The sequence below is a fragment of the Tarenaya hassleriana genome, unplaced genomic scaffold (assembly GCF_000463585.1).
Source record: "Tarenaya hassleriana unplaced genomic scaffold, ASM46358v1 Cleome10, whole genome shotgun sequence".
In the NCBI taxonomy this organism is placed as follows: Eukaryota; Viridiplantae; Streptophyta; class Magnoliopsida; order Brassicales; family Cleomaceae; genus Tarenaya; species Tarenaya hassleriana.
In genome coordinates, this window is record NW_010960188.1 from 3,425,135 (window position 1) to 3,447,396 (window position 22,262).

Here is a 22,262-nt window from a genome sequence, read left to right on the forward strand (position 1 = left end):
CCGCCCGCCGTGTCTCCTCGTCGGCTTGCCGGAAGTTATTGGCGGAGAGGTGCTCTGCAAGGACATCGAAAGTGATGGCGGGCTCGGTGGAGGAAGCGGAGGAGGTGGAGGATGTGGAGGATACGGCGGCGGCGGAGGAGACAGAGAATGCGGCGGAGGAAGAGGATGAACGGGTGGTGGGTTGTCGGAAGGAAAGCGAAGTGGGTCTGGAGAAAGAACAGCTGTGGCGACGACGATGACGGAGGTGGTCGCCGTCGTGGTGAGCGTGACGTTGGTGGAGAGAATTTGTGGCCGCCATTGATGAGAGAGAGAATGAAGAGGAAGACACAGAGTTAAAAGAGTTAAAGAGAAGTGAGTGTGATAAGGGTGAGGAAAATCACGAGGACGAGGCGGGGACGAATTTGATTGGTCAGATAAGGCTTGGGTTTGATTCTCTCTCTCTCTCTCTCTCTCTCTCTCTCTCTCTCTCTCTCATGTACCGTTGGCTCGTCAACGGATTGCCACGTCACATGCTCATACAATTACGGATTTACCCCGGAAACTGGATAAGGCCCTCCCTTATTGGACCATTATTGGGTTTCAGTATTTGTCGGCCTATTGAACGCGGCCCATTTAGGCCCATATTCATCCGAAGCGAGGGTGTATGTAATTAGTATAATACACCCAGTGGTGGCGCCATCTAAGAACAGCATTGCGATGCAATTTGAACAAATTGCATAAGCGATCAAATTGGGTTCAACGGAGTGCGTCATTTTGCTTGATCGATATCGTAGAACATCGAGCTGAATCCAGTAAGAGGTTTCTCCGGTCAATTTCCGGCGATACCTGGATCTGAAGATACCGTGTTTTTTTAGTAATCGTCGTCAATGGTACTCTTTGGTTGAAGTCTCGAACCGACGGCGTCTCTTGATTGTTTCTCGTGAATGGTGATATAGGAGATCCGGGGATAAAGATTTTTTGGTGGGTTGGCTTTCGTTGGTGTTGATTAGACGATTTGTGGAGAGGGGTTATTTCTGGGGTTTTCGAAGAGAGAAGGAAAACGGAGGGTTTTCGGGTGAGGAATGGGTCGGACTTCGAAGAAGAAGAAGAAGCGAGGAGGGAGTGGAAGAAGGGGTCAGCTGAAGGACCATGGATCAAATGCTGATGAAGAGAACGAGCTTCTCTCTGAGGAGATCACTGCTCTGTAAGTCGAATATTTAGGCGCTTGGATTGTTTGAATGGAGAATTTTCCGGAATGTGAGTATTAGGGTTTAGGAGGTGAAGGGTTTGGGTCGAATCGAGTAGTCAATGTGCCATGGTGGATATCTGTTGTGTCATAGAGAGAATAAGCAACATAAGCCGAGGTCATCTTGCATCTTCCTCCACGGAATTGTGTTCTATCCTGTGAACTCAGGGATTTTGGATTTCGCAAAAATTTCTTATATTGGCGATGTTTATTCTGTAGTATATTTCCTTGCCAATAACTGGTGTGCTTAGCACATCTCTTCTTTTGATTTTTCTCTGTTTTTAAGTAGGCTATACTCTATATGATGAATGAGCTTTCTTTTTCAATGATTTCTCTGCCTCGGGTTTTTGTACAACCTCAGGTAGAAAATGTTAACATTTTGTAGCTTTTATCTTAAGATCCGCCTAGTTCTTCCTTGTTTTATGACATGATTTAGATAGAGACTGTAGTTTTGGCTGTTTTTTCAGGACGTTCATTGTGGGTAAGAAGCAATTCCAGTGGATGTAACAATGGGAGCCAAACTTTTCTTTCGTTATACTGTGACTATGAGCTAGTTTTTTTAGACTTATTGCATTATTTACTTCACAACTGGATTAGAGGGGAGCGGAGTGCAGATTTATTTTTCTTTCTTGAGAAGGGAGTAAAAGAAAGCTTCTGTAGAAGTTGACCAAAAACCCATTTTGGTAGTTTTATTTTTCTGAAATATCTGGATTATAAATCCCAAATAAACTTGGGATTAAGACATGTTGTTGTTGTTGTTGTATGGATTATAAATGCTTTTGGTGGAAAAAATGCATCATTTTCATTTGTGGTTTCAGCTCAGCTATATTTCAGGAGGACTGCCAAATTGTCTCAGGTTCACGTTCACCTCCTCAAGTAGTAATAAAACTCAGGTTTTCTTCTTTTCGACATGCTTGCCTCTAAGTTTTGCTGCTGTGGTGATTTTCATGCAAGGAGTATAATTATTCACCAAGCGTCTTATAATTTGAGCAGGCCTTACTCAAAGGATATGGGTTTCGAGGATATTGATATCTCTGCAGTGCTTGTAGTTAGGTTAGTAAATTTCTGTCTGAATCTTTGTTATAGCTGTGTGACATGGATTCTCCATCTTTTATTTTTCATTTCCCTGCTTCTAATTATGTGTTTTTTTTCTAGATGCTTACCAGGATATCCTTACAAGTGCCCAAAGTTGCAGATTACTCCAGAAAAAGGGCTGACAACAGTTGATGCTGATAAACTTCTATCTCTCCTTCTGGACCAGGTAAGGAATGTTTCTCCAGTACTCAATGGTATACAGACAAGACCTTTTTTTTCCCTCTCTTTTGTTGTTAAAGGCAGCAATTCAGTAATGTAAATAATTTATAGACACCCTGAAAATTGAATTTTAGGTGTTGAATTCTGATTTGTCTTAGAACAGTGGTGCTTTCATACTGAATTACTCTTCTTAGGTTGCAGTGTTTTATAATTTAGTGCATTCATTGGCTCAAGGTTTTTGTTGAATTTATGTATGCTCCAGGCAAACTCGAATGCTCGAGAAGGGCGGGTTATGATCTTCAACTTGGTGGAGGCTGCTCAAGAGTTTTTGTCTGAAATTGTTCCAGCTTTTCAAGCTGAGGAATCCGTAAGTATTACTTCCCTGTAGTTATTCAGTCTACCCAAGCTCGTTCTGAGTCCGGTTTACTACTGTCCAGTAAGTAACATATTTCATCTTTTACATAACTCATGGTCTTTGATGTTTCTGAGTGACAATTTTTCTTATGAAGGTTTCATCCTTGACTACACATAGCAATACTAAGCTCATTGAGGATGTTATGGTTTCAAGCAAAGCAAAATGCTCTTCTCCTGGACCTTTTGTATATGGTTTCATAGACCTCTTTAGTGGCTTGGGAGATTTGCAGAACTGGAGTCTGGGTACAGATGAAAACATGGGCATAGTTTCTTCAGGGAAATCCCATTCGACAAGTGGTTTGAAAATTTTGCATGAGAAACCTGAAAAAGATCTGGACAAAAATGTGGGGCAATTTAAAGACCAGGGGAAAAAACAAGTTGCTTTTCCTTCTCCTGTCCCCATGCGAAATACTCTTCAGGCATCCAGCACTTCCTCTGATTCAAGTAGTTCTTTCGAAGAAATGGAATCTAGATATATCCAGAAAGAGAAGGTGAGAATGAGACTGCCTTAACTTATTCACATCGCTATTGTGTTAGCTTTAGTGCCCTCAAACGGTATGTTATCCTTGATATAACTAGTGACGGATAAGGCAGAGGGAATGAGCTCCTAGACCTTAAAAGCAATAATTCTTTAGATTTCATGCAATGGAAAAATCATTCTTTACGAGAATTTGTTGTAGGTTAATGGGCAAGTCTGTGGATTATCTTTTGGTACTCAATAATAGAAGACATCTACGCCCTTCTGTTTCTAATACACATCCACCTGTAATCATTTTTACTCGATTGGATATCTGGAGTTAGTTCTTGCTGTATTTCTTTGTCTATTTCAGCAGTATTTCTGTGTCTAGTTCAGCAGGAATCTAATTCACATGAAGACACATCTGAAGGTGACCACAGCAATTATGAAACTGGGTCTTCGGAGTCCTCCTGGTCTTCCTTGTCCTTAACCCGAGATCAAACGCCTCAAATCAACAAGAAGGATCTATTAATGGTAGTCTTTTTTCTTCTTTCTGTCTGCATTGATTTCTACTGCTTGCTCTGATTTAAATGCTTTGTGCCGCTCAATCAGGTCCATCTGCTTCGACTTGCCTGTTCATCCAAGGAGCCTTTGGCTGATGCATTGCCTCAAATAACCGATGAACTGCACAAGCTCGGTGTATGCCTTTTGAATAATCTGAATTCTCAGCATGTGCACCGGTTTCTTATTGCCAATGATAAATTTTTTCTCCCTAATCTTATCGGATGGTTGTGCTTTATCTTAATACTTTCCAGATGCTGTCGGAAGGAGTGCTTGGTTTAGCTTCAAAATCATCTCCAGTATTCAATAAAACTTTTGAACACATATTCCATCAAGACATGGTGTGTATTGGTTCACTTTGCCCCTTCCATTCTTTCACGATCTGAGTTAGAGCATCCAATTCACGTTTATCTGTTTAGGCCTCCAGTAGAGTTCCTCTATTTTGGGAGCCAGCTTCGGATTTTGGTGGGCCAATTACTTCACTCCCAAGCTCACGATATCTCAATGATTTTGAAGAGTTAAAACCCCTTGGTACGTACTCGATATTAGTTTTTCTCCGTCCGGTTTATTTCATCGATGTGCCATATAAACATGGTTTAAACTTGTTCACGTTTCAAGATTATGTTCCCTCACATGTTTATCTGACGTTATTCGTGAATACTTCTGCTATTTCTCGACTTCGGAGTAAATTGACTCTGCACATGCGCATTTCAGTCAATGTTCTATTTTGTTCTGGTTTCTGATTGAATGAAATTTGATACATTTTTCCTTTTTACTCTCTGCTGGAAACCTTATGCTGGCAGGCCATGGTGGTTTTGGTCATGTTGTATTGTGCAAAAATAAACTGGATGGAAGACAATATGCAGTGAAGAAAATTCGACTGAAGGACAAAGATATTCCCGTCAATAACCGGATACTGAGGTGATGTAGAAATAACAAGTTTTATGTTCTTTAGAGCGCATATTCAGATTCCGAGGGCCAAAATATACATTGAACTCAGTCAAAGTTTTAGCACCACTTTCGAGGTGTTTTTCTTTGTTAATATAAGCAAAGTGCTATGATGTCCTATCCAGGAAAGATTTTGGAACATTTTTATTTTCTTAGAGCAAAGATATTTTTGAATTCTAGTGTATCTTTATCTCTCATGCTGAAAAATTATTTGCACACCATTTATTGTTGGCTAGCAGAACCACCAGGCTCTGCGTGGCCTTAGATTAAACAGTACCGCTTAGTTTGAGAGCTTTGTTTTTTATAATATCCTAAAAATACTTCTGTATCTGCTCATCGTGAGGTACTCAGAGAAGTAGCAACACTTTCCCGGTTGCAGCATCAGCATGTTGTACGTTACTATCAGGTAATGTTCTTCATTATTTCATGCTTCTGAAATTTTTAGTGGCTATTGACTACTTGTTCTTAGCTTGTTTGGTGTTCTTTTTCACCATGCTCATATAACCACATTTAGCTAGCTGGAAGATTCCTTTTTTTAAATTAAGATTTATATGTTATAGGCCATCACTGCCATTGAGTCTTTATTCACCATTCCGTCCATCCTAGTAACATCTGCATTGTAGAATATTTGCTGCTGCAATGATGCTGCTTCTTGCTCATCGATATTTCTACCTTATCGATGATTGTACTTTTTTTTTCTATGAAAATAGGCCTGGTTTGAAACAGGAGCTGCAAGTTCTTATTCTGGTGCAAATTGGGGTTCAAGAACCGCTGGCAGTTCCATGTTCAGCTACTCGGGTGCAGTGTCAACGGAAATTCCTGGACAGGATAATGCGCTTGAGTCTACTTATCTATATATTCAAATGGAGTATTGTCCCAGGTAAAGTTTTAAGAACCCATTCTACAAGTTTCATTTACCTTCTCATCTTTATTTCGTGAGATTGAGACATGGATTCTCCTTGTTTTCTGTAATTCCATGGTTTCCGATGAGTCGATGACTGAGTGAAATTGTTTATACCAAAGAAGAATCTGAGGAAGTTTCCAATTTTTACAAGTTCTTGTTCTTCTAATTGGTAATTCATTTTCTTTCAAACTTTCTCTTTTGCCCATTGTTCTTTCTCAAACTTCATGATTAACCATCGTGAGTGAAGATGAAGATAGGAATTATTTCAAATGTCAAATCATGTTGAGAAATAAGTTGATGGTCAATACATGTATCCTTGTTATGGATAATGTTAGTGTTAAGCCTTGTTTTCATTGAATTATTTTCTCGCATTCTCTTTCCTCCTTTTTAATTTTTAATTTTTATTCTTTGTTATCTCTAGGACTCTCCGCCAGGTTTTTGAATCATATAATCACTTTGACAAGGATTTTGCGTGGCATTTATTTCGCCAAATTGTGGAAGGTCTAGCTCATATCCATGGACAAGGGATTATTCATCGGGATTTAACACCAAACAATATTTTCTTTGATGCCCGGAATGATATCAAAATTGGGGATTTCGGTCTTGGTATGCTTCCCTGCCTGATGCTCTTTGCATTATGTATCAGTGTGAATGCATGGTTTTGTGTTGCACTTAAATCCTTTGATAATGTTATGTTAGGCAGGCAGGTCCAATACAAAGATGGATCACTTTTGTTTCTATAATGCTAGAAGGGTGATTATATTGTGCACACAGATCTATTTCTTTCATACATGTTGATCATGCTGTGCAAGTTGTGTGAAAACTAAATAGGTCTCTTGGTCTCACTGTCTTCTACCGTTGTTGGATGCCATTTGGATCTTCCTACTTATTAAAAAGGGGAGAAATGCAAAGACATGCTGCAAAATCCTGTATATTTGGTTAAGATGGTTTATTTTGGAATTCACTCTGCATCAGTGATTTAATCTAGTTTGAGCAGTTTTAGGGTTTAAAACGTGATGCCTGTATAACTCACACAGCTGCCTGTGTATACTCAGTGAGGGTAAGAATGAGATAGATCTTATTGGATAAAATATAGTACCTGGTGACCATTTATGTTTTCCCATGTTGGGGACCACCATCGATGTCCAATATCATTCTGTCACAAGCTGTATAAGACAATCTCAAACTCAAATAGATATGTCAAGTTGAGTGATATTTTTCACCTCATTGTAGCAAAGTTCTTGAAGCTGGAACAGTTGGATCAAGATGGTGGATTTTCTATCGATCCTGTTGGAAATGAAGCCGAAAGGACCGGTGAAGTTGGTACTTACTTTTATACAGCCCCAGAAATTGAGCAAGGATGGCCTAAGATTGATGAAAAGGTAGCTGTTGATGGCTCAGTTAAAATCTGTTTAAAAAGTGTATATGTTTTTCTTCTATTACATTTTATTTCTGCATATCCTATGCTTACAAATATGTCTTCGTGAGTTGCAGGCTGACATGTATAGCTTAGGAGTTGTGTTCTTTGAGCTTTGGCACCCTTTTGGAACAGCTATGGAGAGGCATGTTATATTATCTAATCTGAAACTGAAAGGGGAAATTCCTGCTAAATGGGTAAATGAATTTCCAGAACAGGCATCTTTGTTAAAGCGCTTGATGTCTTTAAGTCCGTCCGATCGTCCCTCAGCCACTGAACTTCTTCAGCATGTCTTTCCACCTAGGATGGAATCTGAGTTACTGGATAGTGAGTTCCTACAATTTGTTTATACAAGTCTTGTACATATGTTTTGGTCTTTTACATATATTTTAATAAATTATATCGCGTGTAAGTTTTTTGTACATAGTGACCACGGTTTTAAAGTAAGTGTTGTTAATGGCTTTTTCTCATATATGTGACGTACGCTCTGAGTCCTCCGTTGCTTACATGTCCTTTATTTTCTCATTTTGGCATGACATCTAGGCCTTCTCTGTATTACAGGTATTCTGAAAATGATGCAGACGTCTGAAGAGTCAAGTGTCTACGATAAAGTAGTCAATGCAATCTTTGATGAAGAAATATTAGAGATGAAAGGTCACCAGTCCAATAGATTGATCTGTACAAATGATACTTATTCTGTTCAGTACACAGAGATGGATACTGAGCTTCGTGATTATGTTATTGAAATTGCAAAGGAAGTCTTTAGGCAACACTGTGCCAAGCACCTAGAAGTAATTCCAATGCGTTTGCTTGGCGATTGCCCCCAGTTTAGCAGGTATACTTCTTTACACGGAACTTAATATTGTGTTAGTTATGTCATGAAAACTATATCTTAATTTAATTCCGGTCTTGTCAAAAAAGGACTACTGTGAAGCTTTTGACCAGTGGAGGAGATATGCTTGAACTATGCTATGAGTTACGGCTGCCTTTTGTGCATTGGATCATTGTAAATCAGGTCTGGTTTTGTGGCTTTTGCGAAATAGATGTGCACTTTTATTTCCTTCCATCTCTAGGTTAATGTCAATTCAAGCAAGTTTAACCAGATAGGCAAAGAGATATTCTCATGTACCTCCAAGTAATTTAGGTCATGGAGTTTAGCCTTTCAAATACTTGTATAAAATGTAAACTAGCTAATAACGCATGGTAAAACTTTTTAGTGATACTCTCAAATTAAGCACATCTTAAAGTTTGCCGGTTCTTTCTATTCGCAGCTGTGTATTGAAATAGCTGATAGTTTGTTAATGGTGAGAATTAACCTTGATGCAACAGGTCATATGATAGGAGAAAGAAAACATTTAAGCCATAAAATCCCTGATGTCTAAGTCTCGAGTCCGGAATTTCACTAGTGAAAACCTATGCTCTGTTGGAAGTCTTTAAAGACGGTTAACTTATCAAATTAAAGTTTAAATTGATCTTACTTCACTGGTTTTTTTAATCCTTTTTAAAACTCGGTTCTGTCTGCTAATTGTTTAAGTTGTCAAAATGAAGATAATATGTTGCATATTCAAAATTTCCAATGCAGGAATCTTCATTCAAGCGATATGAAGTGTCTCCTGTCTACAGGAGAGCAATAGGTCACTCTCCCCCAAATCCTTATCTTCAGGTAATCAATTATTGTTTTCTACCTTTCGGTCGATGAAATATAAGATGATTGGTTCCACCAGGCTCTGTTTTGGCCTTCCGCGATTTCTCAATGTGAACTAGCATGTGCTGAATTTTTTATACGGGTGCCGCCTTGTTTTTGAACAGGCAGACTTTGACATTGTTGGAGGTACAGCACCCTTGACAGAGGCAGAAGTTCTCAAGGTGTGACAATTTTTCAAGACTTAGATTCACTCGCATACATTGTAGATTGTGTCATTTGCCTGTCCTTTACTCTTTGAACCAAAAGTAGAGCAAATTTGTTTTGGGAAAAATATCTTGGGTTGGTGACCCCTCCTTGTTTCCTAATTGAGAATATCTGAGGCATGTTACAGCATTGACTTTCGGAAAGAGTTCTGTGAAGGTTATCGCAGATGCTTTGGAGAAAGTAATATGAAAAGAAGAATTATTTATATCTCCAGCTTGGCTTTTGTTCCTTCTCATATAAATCATCGTATTCAAACTAGTGCTGCTGCTTTCAGCTCATGCATCAAAGACTAGCTGAATGTTTTTGTGGACCAACTTTATAGGTGATAGTGGACATCATGGAGCGCATCTATCATCGAGGCTCTTGTAACATTCATTTAAATCACGGAGACCTGCTGGATGCAATTTGGTCGTGGACAGGAATTAAGGCAGAGCAAAGGCCGAAGGTTGCAGAGGTAGGCTTATTGGTAGCTTAAGGTTATGGGTCATTGATATAATGATACTAATATCTTGACCATATATTTTCCTGTTCTCCAATTAAAGCTTCTCTCCATGATGGGCTCCCTGCCTCCTCAGTCATCTGAGCGCAAGTCAAAATGGGTTCTCATAAGGCGTCAACTTTTGCAGGTTTGCAACAACATTTCAATATCTTTTACGTGGTTGACATCATGTGAATGTGCCTACTTTACACACTGTGCATGAGATATTAATGTTCTCTGAACCTAGTTCCATAATCCATTGTAATGTGTTTCCTATGAGCTTATCCTGAATTTCCTGTTTACCAGGGCCTGAATTTACCCGAGGCTGTTGTCAATAGGCTGCAGACAGTTGGTTTAAGGTTTTGTGGAGTTGCAGATCAAGCACTTCCTCGTTTAAGAGGGGCTCTGCTTGCTGGTATGATCTAACTTCTAGTTCTTGTAAAGCACACTATGCAAATTTAGCATTGTTATCACTTATCACATTGCTGCAGATAAACCTACACGGAAAGCACTTGATGAGTTGTCAAAACTCTTAAGCTACTTGAGAGTCTGGAGAATAGAAGAACATGTTTACATAGATCCGTTGATGCCACCTGCTGAGAGTTATCATCGAAATTTGTTTTTCCAGGTATGACTTGGATATGCTGTTTAGTCTCTGGTTGCCACTCTAAAGATCGTTGACCACTATATATTTGGTTACAATGATGATATTCATACCCATGACGTTCCAAGAGAATGGACCTGAGAATCATCACAAGTGATTTCTTGGTTGCTAGGGGATCATTTGAAAGGGTCTGTTCAGTTAGAGATACAGAGCAAAGGTCTAGATTCAAAATCCCATAGCAAAATAAATTGATGTAAAAATTAAGAGGTTGATTCCCCCATAAGAAAAGCACTTAATGGACAAAAAACTCGTTTATCAGTGTCAAATTTAATGCGCAATGATCTGTATTATGTTTAGTATCCATCTATCACCCAAGATCTTTCCATGCTGATTTCATATTTGTAGTTGCTAACAACAAAATCTGTTGTCCTTCTGGGTCAGGTCTTCTTAACCAAAGAAAATAGCTCAGGGTCGTATAATGATGGAATTCTGCTTGCTGTTGGTGGTCGTTATGATTATTTGCTTCATCAGATGTGTGATCGTGAATATGTAAGTTCGTTTTACATGGCTTCATTTTGTACGATGTGAATGATGAGATGAAAAACTTCTAGGTATATAAAGAATTTCACCTTGAAGCCTTCTGTGGTTGAAGGTTCATGCACCACCTCTTAAAAATCAGTGATTTGATGTATTAAAATAAATGAGATATATGAATTTGTAACAAGGATCATCATTGGCGGCTTGCTTACCTCTAGTTGTGCCAAGTTTGGCTTCCAAAGAAAAAAGGCCTCTCTTTTTCACTTTCATATGTATAGACAGACAGAGAAAAAAATATGCTTCTTAGACGAATTTGTATACTTTCATATGTAAATACTTTGAACGAAGCTTTAGGAAATGACGGGGGGTTTCGTTACTGTTTCCAGAAAATGAATCTACCCGGTGGTGTTGGCGTCAGCCTGGCACTGGAGACAATATTTCAGCACCTTCCCATGGATTTAAGACCCTTTAGGTGCGTTGTACCCTTTTCATGGTCTATTTTGAATCCCTTGACCTGCCACCATAATAATCTGTTTTTCGGTCTCAGAAATGAAGGCAACACTAGCGTACTTATTTGTTCAAGAGGAGGTGGGGGTTTACTGGTTGAGCGCATGGAACTGGCTGCTGAACTTTGGGAGAAAAATATAAAGGTTAAAGCTTGGAAATCTTTGGTTATAAAGTTGGGGTCTTTATCTTCTGCATACTCCATCACACGTTCATCTATGGTGGCAGGCTGAATTTGTTCCTACACCGGATCCAAGTCTTACAGAGCAGTACGAATATGCAAGCGAACACGAAATCAAATGTCTTGTAATAATCACAGACTCAGGTGTGTCCCAAGGAGGATTCGTCAAGGTAGCAAACACCATTACCCTGCATCTGTCTCGTTGACTGTTGAGAGATTTGGGAATTACCCTGGACAATCCATTAGCTCTCATCATATATGCGAAGAAGGTAATCATGAAAGTGTCATAACTCGTGCCATGATGCAGGTTCGACACCTCGAACTGAAGAGGGTGAAAGAGGTACAGAGAGAAGACCTTGTCAAATTTCTGCTGGACGCGATGGCTGCTCAATTTAGAAACCCCTTGGTTTGGAGCTAGAATCAAGTAACTGCCTTCCCCCAAATGGGAATCTCCTCAAAATTTTGCGTCATGAAGTTTAGACATTTCACGATGTATGTACCTATGTATACGTGTGTATATCCGTGTTCATTGGAGCTAATATCTGTCTTCATGTTGTCAATTTTTTGAATGTCAAACGAGATATTAATTATTGTTATGTATTAGTAAAACATTTTAGCCAAAACAAGGCCCTTATAGCTCAGTGGTAGAGCGTCAGTCTTGTAAACTGAAGGTCCGTAGTTCGATCCTGCGTGGGGGCATCTATTTATTTAGACAGCTTTAGTTTTTATTTTTTGACCCTCAAATTTTACTGGTTTCAGTTTCAGGTTCAGCATTTTTACGGAAGATTATCAATCATCAATGTTTTTTTATAGTAATGTGCCCAGCGAGGTACAGTGATACAGAATCAACGGTACCTTCAATCATCGTTCCCTTTACATTTCTTTTTACTTCCAACACTCTTTTCGTCATTAAATAAAAATCATATATGATGATGTCATGTTAAACTGGGAGCAACTTTTATTGTCAGAAATTATGGTGCAAGAACAAGCTCTGCTGCGGGGAGGCAGGTCCTATCTCCTCATCTAAGCTCCTCAGCCCTTCTTGGTTCCTCCCACCATCCTCAGCCACATCCCCTTCCGACGCCGATGACTTCCTCCTCTGTGACGACGTCACGCTTGGAAACGTTATCCACGACCCTCCTCTGAACTCTGTCCTCTGCTCCTCCCCCCCTTCCATGGTGTTCTCAGATGCCGACCTCCATGACTTCTTGTGCATTCTGCTGCTCCCTAGCACCACCTCTGTTGGTAATATCGGCTGCTCGCTGCACGGACTCCCCATTAGCTGAGCCAGCCCACGTTCAAGCGCTGTTGTTACTTTGTCCATTGATGGCCTGTCTCTCCCTCTCATCCTCACGCATTTGTATGCCGCACTCGCTATTCTCCGCAGAGATTCCATGTCTGGTGGAGGTTTCAGGACCGGGTCCAAGATCGCTGCTATATCTCCTGCTTTGATCAGAGGGACTGCCCATTCGACTATGTTCCCTTCTTCATACTGCATATCTATGGCTTTCCTACCACTTAGGATCTCGAGGAGTAGGACCCCGAAGCTGTAGACGTCGGATTTGGTTGTGAGGTAATGCAGTCTGTAGTACTCAGGGTCGAGGTAGCCGAGAGTGCCTGCAGGAAGTTCTGCTAGGGGAGCGCTGCTATCTGCAGGGCCTAGTAGAGAGAGACCGAAATCAGCCACCCGAGCATTGTGTTCCTCGTCTATGAGAATGTTTGATGATTTGATATCCCGGTGAATCACGGGAGGGCAAGCGTAACCGTGCAGGTACTCGATGCCTCTGGCTGCTTGGACAGCTATGGTCACTCTCTTGACCCAATCCAGTTGCTCCTTCAAGGCCTTGTTCTTTCCATGGAGATGATTGTACAGTGAGCCATGTGCCATGAACTCGTAAACCAGAAGCCTTTCCCCTCCTTCCTCGCAGTATCCAAGAAGGCTAAGAAGATGGGCATGGTTTAGTCTAGAAAGAAGATCAAGCTCCGTGTGGAATTCCTTTGATTTCTTCTGTTTATCAGACGTCATTATGGCCTTTTTGACTGCGACAGTGGTTCCATCCCTCAGTATCCCTTTGTACACACAGGAGAAGCTCCCTTTACCCACCATTGATTCTTCTTTGAAGCCACCAGCAGCCTTCTCAAGTTCGTCGTATGTGAAGACACGAGCCCTCCTGATCTTAAGCTCATCCAGATCCGGACAGATTCTCCCGTACTCCTTCATAAAAGCTGAATCTTTCACAGATTTCGAATCCTTTCCTGAGCACCTACAGTGTCTCAATCTGAACCGTACATATAAAACTGCTGTTATGGAGACAAGGGCTATCACAAACAAAGCAAAGCCGATCTCTGCAACTATAACAGGTAACTGAAGCGACCAAAAACTTCCTCCTCCTGCCTTCCAACCGTTAGATGCAGAACAGTTTGAGTAGCACTCGGGTGAGAAGCAACTCGAACAGTTATAACCACACAGCATGTCAGAACTCTGTGAGCATTGGCTTTTCTGATACATTTGAGGAGGGCAACTGGTCTTGCAGGGCAAGCAAATGTGGGAACCAGATAACTTGCAAGGTGAGTTCTCTTGGTTAACAAACTCATAGGTACCTGGTGGGCAGGGAGTGACTCTGCATAGTCCTGGTGAGACGGCTAAAGGGAGTGTGTTTGGAAACCCGAGCCCCCAACAGATAGGCGATGTGGAATTCCCAGCAACAACTCCGCAAGTGAAGTAATTACCCGCTGAAAGTTCATAGAACTTGATCCCTGTTGGGGCTGGGGTACTCGGGTTCACGGCATAACCCCAACAAACCACACTATGATCGTTGCTTTTGATTCCACAAGCATGGAACCTTCCTCCAACCACTGTCACCAATGGCTCCTTTGGAATTGAATTGAGAGCTCGTTCTCCGGTGGAGGTCTCTTGGAAATCCAAGCTCCTTCCCCAACAGAGCACTCTAGAATTCGACCCTTCAAGAATGCCACAGATATGGTACCCACCAGCGGCAATCTTCTGAAACCTTTGTCCCTTGGGGATTAAACTGATGACCTGACTGCTGGTTTCATCACCCCAGCAGAAAACAGATTTGTCCTTAGAGGACAAGCCACAGTTGAACTCAGAACCAGCAGAGAGTGATTGTATCTGCTTGTTAAAGACAAAGCTTCTGGTCATGTTGTATCCCCAACAATCAACAATGGAGTTTTCCTTCTTTTGTCTACCCATCAGTTGCTTCCTCAAACCACAAAGATGGTAATCACCAGCACTGATTTCAGAGTACTCTGCTCCTTTGGTCATCGGCTGAGGAACTCCCATTTGAATGTAGCCACTGTTTCCCCAGCAATATGGCTGGATAGATCTCATCAAAAGCCCACACATAAACCCATCACCACCTGTTAAGCCAAGGAACTCTAAATGAGTTGGAGTTCCATAGAGAATTGCAGAGTTGGCTCCGTAGCAAACCGCGAGATGAGACCCATCAGATTTCAGACCACAGAAAACAGGGCCACTCTCCCCATAGGAAATAGCAATGGAAGACATTGAGCCAAGGCCTGAAGCTTGCCAACACAGATTTGTGATAAGCATGAATTGTGCAAGGAAACTCCATTTCCACTGGCTGACCTTGGAAATCCAGATGAGAAAAATTCTAGCTGTGAGACAGAGAAATCCCATCCTAGACTTCAAAGGACTTGGTTGAAATCAATGCTGGTCCTTTTTTATTCTTGGTGCAACCTCAAAAAACAACACAAATGTTGGGTGGGTTGATGGTTCTGCTTCATACCCTTCGATTACCAGGCACCACAAAAGGCACAAAACAGCAGAAAGCTAAAACCCTTTCTTGATGGAGAAACTTTTAAGTATCGACATGCATCATCTGTAATGTCAAGCAACGTGAACCGAGTTACTGAACTGTCACTGACTAAACAAAGGAACCATGACGAGAAAAGCCCAGAAGGTTTTGATTCACCATTGGACAGGAAATTCAGGTTTCATTGATGTTAAATCTCAGACGAAAATGCCAAGCAGACCCCTTTCTCTCTTCTTCCGCAACGGAAAGTGCAATGTCACTTACCCTTAGACTTTCAGAAAGAGCATTACATCCTTAAAGATCCATAAACCAGCATCGCTGTTACTCTATCCCACACGAAAAAATGCATTCTTTTCAAGATTTGTGGAAATGGGTTTTCCGTAGAAACCAAAACTCAGGAAAGAGTAAAGAGAGATGAGGCGATGAAAGCAGAGACAGCGGAGAGAGAGAGAGAGATTGTCTCAATGTTGGGTGGAGTGAGAGAGCATTCAATGAGGCCAAAACTGCAGGTTCTCAGTAATGGCAAATGTAGTTGAAGACATTAAATGAGGAGTAAATGTCTTTCGTTTTCTTTTTTTTTCCCCCACTTTCTCCAGCCTCCATCACGCCTCTCTCCTCAGCTTTTTTCCAAAATATTACCCAATTCTTGCCCATTTTGTGCCTATTATCACTCCCAAAGTTGACAACAATCCTCCATCAGTATTGTAAACTAACGAATCATGAGGCATTTACGCTGCCCTCGTGAATTTTTTAATCCATTTTTCTAATTCCGGGTCCTCGAGTTTGATCAAGACCCTCTGAAATATACCATACTTTAATCCAGACTGTTTTTTTTTTTTTAAATATAACCATTGTATATTTAATGTTTTGCCTTCCCCGTTGGTGTTGGCCTTTGCTATCCACGAGGCAGACGAAGACCGAACCAACATCTCCAAACTTATATATATATATATATATATATATATATATAATAGTGTTGTGATTTTTTCCATGCACATGCATGCAGTTAACCAAGTTTGTCAACTCTTGTAAAAAAAATACCTCCGAATTCCATACACAATGTCCCATGGCCTGAGTTCCTTCCTCGGACAATGACCAAAGGCTTCTCTTCTCATGACATGTTTATGCTACATCATAAGTAATAGTGTGATCTAAAAGAACAAACTATGTTTCTGTACAATGCTTAACATGGAAGACTGGTAAAATTTTCACATACCCGCCCAGATGTGGTGGTCCGGTGGCGTGGGAGCACAAAGTGCTCTCCTATGCCCCGGGTTCGAATCCCATCTGGACAACCACCAATATAAAAAAAACTTTCACATACCCATCCTTGCTATTTAGAAGGGGAAAAAGAAATTCAGACAAGAGCCATATATTAGGCGAAATCCATTAACCATTGCCCAATAGGATTTAGCCAACTTGAAACAGAATTTACATATATATATATATATATATATATATATATATCAAGGATATATGGGGTTAGTGTTGATTATGATAAAAAGAAGAGCATGCAGCGAACTATGTAGTTGAGACCCGACTCAAGGGTCGGCGCACGTGCCGCCTACATGCTATCAGAATTCTTGATTCTCTCCTCTCATCAGTTTGTCACATTATCTGACAAAATAATCTGTATATATATATATATGTGTATATATATAATAAAATATGTAAAGTAAAATAATATTCCAAAATCACTAATTAGATATGTTGTGCAATTGAACTATCAACATCAAGCTTAAGGTCATTCTAATGGACTCAAACACAATGCAGACCACACTGAGTTTCATTACAAGTATAAACAAGATAACCTTCAAACGTTTCAAGTACCTTATTTTGGGTTGTATGCCATTCTTTTATACAGGAAGAACATTGCTCCCATTCAATGTTATGGTACATGCAACAAAGTTATTGTCAGCTGCTTCCCGATAGGCACGAAACTCTCCTCGCCAAAGAATAAACTCTCCATGGCTTTCTGCGTTTCTGACATGTTTAGAAAAAAGAGGCAGTGTCAGATTAAGATGATTAGACCATATTTGATCTGCAGATGTACTAAAAACATAGATTTGGCATTTCTTAACTTTTACAGGACCTCAAATGAAACAGGAGAAAAATGCCAAAGACCTCCATACTTACAGCACACTGACTTCAGGCTTCACCATGGCAAAACCCTTTGGTACTCAATATAATGCTTCAGCAGTGATCCGAGTGAACTTGATGACTCAACCACAATTGAAGAACAAAAATAACTTGTTTCCTTTGGCCGCAAATGAATCCTTGGAGCAAGCAAATTCAGTTTCCTTCAATCAGGAAAACCGACATGCCACGCCAGAACATACAACATAGAAGAAAAAAGGCGCAAAAGAAGCGAATGAGAACATTTTTTAAGCAAAACCAATATGAGTTCCTTATGCATTCAACATCCATAGGATCCACATGATATAAAGAAACCCGAAAGTATACCTCCAAAAGCTCACCAACAGGTTTTCTACTTCCATTCAGATTTTTACCAAGAGTGACTCGGAGAAAATCTTGAAGGAAGTAAATACACATTCTTCTATCACTTCAAAAAATAAAATTCCATATATGGAATGCTACACTATTCAAACAAGTAACCCTGAGCGCTCCTGCCCACTAATGGTTTCGCTCTTTTCCTGCGAAGGAAAAAAAAATGGCTTAGATGAAGCGACCGTGGTATCCTTTGGTATTAAATCAACAAATAAGGGTCCTTTCTGCAGACAGCAAATTGACAAGGAAGAATGAAACGCACCTTCTCCACCACATTTGATGCCAAACAGTTCTTGCCTGCATTGTACTGGAAGATTAATTTTGAATACCCTTTTGACTCTGCATCTTTGATGAGCTTTGATTCAGATAAATCCGGGGATCTACTGTTCTTACAAGGTGAACATGATGGGTTCAGCCTGTAGGGCTTTGCTTCTGATGATGACGTTTCAGAACCATCTATTCCTGGAGATATAGGAGTACCACTACGTGAGTTTCCAACTTTTTGAGGACTTCCTGGGGATGGACTCTCTGAACTTTTATTGGGGAGGTCACCAGTCAGATTTTCTTGTGTATCAAGAGTGATTGGACATTCTGTGGAAATCGTACCAGAATCGCTTGCCAGGTTTCTTCCAGGAGAGTTAACACGGTCCAAATCAAGAGAAACCACACAGTAGCTCTTACTACACGATTCAGCACAAGAGACAATCTGGCCAAGTGCTGAAGATTCAGGTATGAACAGATTATGCCTTTCTTCTTTCTTATACTTGTCCAAGGCATCCCTTTTTCTGCTGCATGGCTCTATCACAAATGGCGTTAAAGAGCCTTCGCCGCTAGACTGATGATCAGATGGTATTTGACCATTGTCTTTCATGAGTGGGCTTGCAAAGGCTTCTTTCACTGTGTGGCTTGAACACAAATCCTGGGCGAGGCCAGGATGTGGCGACTGATTTTTCTGTTTCTCACTCTCTGTAAGGTCATCGGTGTCCTGATCAGAACTTCGGGATTTCTTGGAACGCATGCTATTCCATATACAGACCTCATTTCTCATACTAGTGATCCAGTCTGATGGGTTAAAATTCAAATCAACTGAAAGGTTAATACCCTTTTCCGAACTGACATGAAACTCGAACGAAGACGAACTGGAAAACGTAGAGCATCCTGGAAACGAAGTTTCTTGAGGACATTCACCAGTGTTTACCTCTCCTGTTTGATTTTCTAAACGACATTCTGTTCTCTGAAGAAAATCCTTCCTGGAATTTGCCTTTGGACCCTTTTTCAAATTCTTAGTGAATTGGGGAATATATGCAGATTCAATCAGAGCGCCATGTACGTCCTGCATTTCCATGACGAGATTTAGGAGACCTTAGAACTTGCAAAGCAGAAGAGTGGAAATTTTAAATGAAAACGGGGAGGATGCTGAAGATGCAAAAGATCTGACATAATGAACAAAACCATGACATGGTATTTCAACAATTGCTAAATACCCTATTCTACCTCATAACTTGTAGCATGCTCCAAAGAGAGAAGAGCACATGTTTCAGCATTTTCAAGAGTATATCAATGAAATAAACAAAGCGGGAACTACATCGGACTCATCCATGCGCTGTACTGTTATTTTATAGAATAGGAGATGGAAGGAGGTAGACCCTAGTAAAGAAGCATGAAATGCTCACCCTATAAGCATTGAAAATGCATGTGATCCACGCAGTTGTAACCTGAAAACATATTTCGTGCAGAAAGACATCAACAATAAGGTGAATCCAACCTGGTAATGTGCTTTATGCCCAGGGGTAAAGCCTGTTCCTCCAGCTACTGTAGTTTGAGAATGATCCCCTCCAATCATTTCCAATTTACTACCATTATAGTCTGCAGAATTATGCAAACATTCTTCATTAATGGCTTAACCCAAGCTGGCAAGATGAACCTAAATGCGGAGAAATATTTTGTCAACAGATGATCAACCAACCTTTTTCCGCATCCATTTTTCCTTTTGCTGGTGCTCCTGATGCAGCGCCTTGGATCCTGCCAACTCCAAAGGCGCCTGAGCTCAGACTCTTTGTCTAAAATTTTTAGACATAGTAGAATTAGATGCAGAAGGACATGTGAACATATTGATTGTTTGACAAGCAAAACAGGGAAAGCCCCTTGATGATCCAATGGTCAATATTCGTATCCATCCCCACAAGGTAAGATGCAACAAGTTCCAGCTCTTCTCAGATGATTTTAGAAGTTAGTAACATCGGATAGGCATACCTCAAAATGAGAAGCCAATGATTCAGCCATATCCGCAGTTGACCTATTAGCTGGTAAATTATATTTCTTGCATAAACCTTGAAGCTCTTTACGCGAAAAACTACAGTAGAAATCCACATCCTCTTTCCTGACCATCTCCCACCACTACAGCATTAAAAAGGAAGTACCCAGTTCAGGAAACTGGTCAATGAATATCATTCAACTAAGCAAGCATGATGAACAGAGACTTGAAACCGGTCTGCAAAGAAAACAGACAGGACAGAAATGAAAACCAACGTTGAGGTAACGGAGGAGGGACGATAAGTGAGAATCTTTGCAAAGCATAAGTTAATGTATAAATAACAAACAGAAACACAAATGTTAATCTGACACTAGCTGTCTCTATGGTCGTAGCTAAGCTGCAGCAGAAGGAAGGAAGGGAAGAGAAATTTTGAACCTTTGCCCAAGCTACTTCACCAAATGCATAATCGAACCAAACAAACTAAAAGCATCAAAACCCAAGCAAAGAACATGGAAACATCAGATTTCAGTTCAAATCCTTCAGCCGCATTTCCCAGAGGGAACCAACCGAACAGGAGATGAACAAGCTTCAACCACTTCCATCGAGAACATAGAAAAGTTAGTAAGTAATAGACACGTTCGAAGAATTCCACGAAAAAATTCAGTGAGTCTTACCTGATCGACGGCTTTTCCGGGAATTCTGCCGAGAAAGTGCAAGAAAACTTCTGGGAGAGTAGCTCGATTTTGAAATCCGCGAGCAGACAAAACAACCCACTTCTGAAAACGTGTCTTCAAATCTGTACCAGAAATCGAGCAAATGGTTCTGCAATATGGAATTATTTGGGCCTAATTGGGCCCTAATTAGGCCCATTTATGTTTGGGTTCAACATTTTGAGCCCACTAACATTAATGGCCCAATCATTCTAGAGCTCCCTTTGCCAAAACTCCTTCCAAGTCTAAACATTTTTTTAAACATGGTTTATAGTATAATCTTTTCCAATTATTAGGTTTAAACCATTTAATGGAATTTTATAAAATAAAAAAAATCGAATTTCGCGCACTGTTTATTCGAATTTCAAAAAAAAAAAAATCATAACCTAACTATTCTTTGTTAACGGCTAATGCTATCTTACTTTGTGACTCTTATTATTACAGAGGAAATTATATTCATAATATCCATTATCCGCTATCAATAATCATTAATTGAAAAGTGAAAGTAAAGAAAGAATCTTAAATAACTGTCACATGAAAAAAAAAAAGAAGACAATAACTTGAAATACATACATACATACATATATATATATATATCATATGATATATGGAACCATAATTACTAATGGAGTGGTGGTGGGTTGGGACGGCGTGAAGCTTGCATGAGCTGGAGGACAGCCAAGTCGGCATGTTAACAAGTCAAATGGTCTTGGAGACCGTTACTCAAACCCGTGAGGAGTTATACTTATTACAAAGTAACTAAAAATATATATTATATTATATACGGGCATAATTCTTGGCGCGTTTTGGTCCCCAATGTCTTGTCTTTCTTCTTTGATTCTAAGATCCGTTATCATCGCCGACGGTCCATCTTTCTAACTTCAATTCCAATCATTCATTATAACCACAAAATTCACCAATAATATATATATATATATATATATAGAGAGAGAGAGAGAGAGAGGGGAAAAAATAAACTAAATTTGCACGATTTTTGATAGAAAAAAAGGCCCGATTTTGAGTGGTAGAATTACATAGGATAACCATCTAATTCTTGTATTATTATTTTTTTATGAAAGTTTCTGATGTAGGTTTCAGCAATAAAAATATTTATTTTTTAAATCATTTTTTTCGTTATTCATTCGAAAGTTTAGGTTTTTATTTGGTCAAATTGCAGTAGTTTATTTTGTTATCTTTACGAAATTAAAAGTCAAGAAATAAGGAAAAAGAAAAAAGAAAAAGGTAGAAAGAAAGCGCAAATATAATCCTTTTTTTTTTTTTTGTTGCTGCTGCGTATTGGCTATTGTAATTATTACATATATACAAAAGGAGTTTCTTCATGGTTAGAAAAATGAGAAATAAAAAAATATCTCAAAGTGTGACAGAGGGGTCATAACACATGCTTAACGTATAATTAAAAGGGCCTAAATATGAATCAACTTACATAATCCTAATTTTATAAAAGGGGACAATAACCCAACAGCCACCATTATGATAACGCGTTTTTTGCATAAAATTTATTGATTAATTTAATGAGAAAATAAATAAAAGTTGATAAACAACTGAAGGAAAAAAAAAAAAAAAACCCCACCCACCTCAC

The 22,262-nt window shown here is 39.9% G+C and overlaps 4 protein-coding genes and 1 non-coding gene across 9 annotated transcripts in view; 2 read left to right on the plus strand and 3 right to left on the minus strand.

Moving 5' to 3' along the window:
• The window catches only part of LOC104803695 (tetrapyrrole-binding protein, chloroplastic), a 1,321-nt gene extending 983 nt beyond the window's left edge, over window positions 1-338 (minus strand). The window contains exon 1 of the mRNA XM_010527716.2: window positions 6-338. Within this exon, the coding sequence (XP_010526018.1) occupies window positions 6-298 (293 nt within the window). The 5' untranslated portion in view covers window positions 299-338. The remainder of the gene's footprint in view (window positions 1-5) is intronic.
• Window positions 339-426: 88 nt separating this feature from the next.
• On the plus strand, window positions 427-12,034 carry LOC104803678 (eIF-2-alpha kinase GCN2). 4 transcript variants are annotated; one of them, XM_019200917.1, is made up of 30 exons: window positions 427-1,183; window positions 2,044-2,118; window positions 2,219-2,278; window positions 2,381-2,486; window positions 2,742-2,846; window positions 2,989-3,384; window positions 3,747-3,884; window positions 3,963-4,049; window positions 4,166-4,252; window positions 4,331-4,442; window positions 4,715-4,832; window positions 5,211-5,265; window positions 5,570-5,739; window positions 6,185-6,369; window positions 6,997-7,145; window positions 7,258-7,507; window positions 7,742-7,834; window positions 7,940-8,015; window positions 8,102-8,195; window positions 8,763-8,843; window positions 8,990-9,046; window positions 9,412-9,543; window positions 9,632-9,715; window positions 9,874-9,982; window positions 10,059-10,195; window positions 10,613-10,720; window positions 11,095-11,180; window positions 11,256-11,358; window positions 11,441-11,563; window positions 11,701-12,034. In XM_019200917.1, exons 1-30 carry the CDS (start codon window positions 1,062-1,064, stop codon window positions 11,809-11,811), a joined length of 3,609 nt encoding a protein of 1,202 aa, XP_019056462.1. In that variant the 5' UTR covers window positions 427-1,061; the 3' UTR covers window positions 11,812-12,034. The 4 variants fall into 4 exon arrangements, with proteins under 4 accessions (XP_019056462.1, XP_010525990.1, XP_010525998.1 ...); XM_010527688.2 differs by having other exon boundaries at window positions 7,742-8,015; XM_010527696.2 differs by having other exon boundaries at window positions 3,750-3,884; window positions 7,742-8,015.
• Window positions 12,021-12,092, plus strand: TRNAT-UGU. Its single transcript has one exon. It is a non-coding gene; the product is annotated as a tRNA-Thr (tRNA).
• A 158-nt stretch (window positions 12,093-12,250) lies between these two features.
• LOC104803720 (serine/threonine-protein kinase-like protein ACR4) lies at window positions 12,251-15,644 on the minus strand. Of its 2 annotated transcripts, none has more exons than XM_010527757.2 (2): window positions 15,455-15,644; window positions 12,251-15,256 (listed from the first exon to the last, which is right to left on the minus strand). In XM_010527757.2, exon 2 carries the CDS (start codon window positions 15,052-15,054, stop codon window positions 12,358-12,360), a length of 2,697 nt encoding a protein of 898 aa, XP_010526059.1. In that variant the 5' UTR covers window positions 15,055-15,256; window positions 15,455-15,644; the 3' UTR covers window positions 12,251-12,357. The 2 variants fall into 2 exon arrangements, with proteins under 2 accessions (XP_010526059.1, XP_010526052.1); XM_010527750.2 differs by having other exon boundaries at window positions 15,350-15,644.
• Window positions 15,645-15,782: 138 nt separating this feature from the next.
• Window positions 15,783-20,730, minus strand: LOC104803712. Its single transcript, XM_010527738.1, has 10 exons — window positions 20,627-20,730; window positions 19,952-20,095; window positions 19,665-19,758; window positions 19,464-19,564; window positions 17,961-19,031; window positions 17,654-17,844; window positions 17,327-17,490; window positions 17,021-17,173; window positions 16,232-16,477; window positions 15,783-15,851 (listed from the first exon to the last, which is right to left on the minus strand). Exons 2-6 carry the CDS (start codon window positions 20,084-20,086, stop codon window positions 17,794-17,796), a joined length of 1,452 nt encoding a protein of 483 aa, XP_010526040.1. The 5' UTR covers window positions 20,087-20,095; window positions 20,627-20,730; the 3' UTR covers window positions 15,783-15,851; window positions 16,232-16,477; window positions 17,021-17,173; window positions 17,327-17,490; window positions 17,654-17,793.
• Window positions 20,731-22,262: the final 1,532 nt, after the last annotated feature.

What these genes read in the sequence shown, in the direction of transcription:
- LOC104803678 (XM_010527688.2), top strand. Translation starts at nt 1,062, where the DNA reads ATGGGTCGGACTTCGAAGAAGAAGAAGAAGCGAGGAGGGAGTGGAAGA. An exon ending in ATGAACTGCACAAGCTCGGT is followed by an intron (nt 4,050 to 4,165) that starts GTATGCCTTTTG and finishes AATACTTTCCAG; the next exon opens with ATGCTGTCGGAAGGAGTGCT. An exon ending in CAGAGGCAGAAGTTCTCAAG is followed by an intron (nt 9,047 to 9,411) that starts GTGTGACAATTT and finishes CCAACTTTATAG; the next exon opens with GTGATAGTGGACATCATGGA.
- LOC104803720 (XM_010527757.2), bottom strand. Translation starts at nt 15,054, where the DNA reads ATGGGATTTCTCTGTCTCACAGCTAGAATTTTTCTCATCTGGATTTCC.
- LOC104803712 (XM_010527738.1), bottom strand. Translation starts at nt 20,086, where the DNA reads ATGGTCAGGAAAGAGGATGTGGATTTCTACTGTAGTTTTTCGCGTAAA. An exon ending in CATTGGCTTCTCATTTTGAG is followed by an intron (nt 19,759 to 19,951) that starts GTATGCCTATCC and finishes TAAAAATTTTAG; the next exon opens with ACAAAGAGTCTGAGCTCAGG. An exon ending in CATCAAATGTGGTGGAGAAG is followed by an intron (nt 17,845 to 17,960) that starts GTGCGTTTCATT and finishes TTTCCTTCGCAG; the next exon opens with GAAAAGAGCGAAACCATTAG.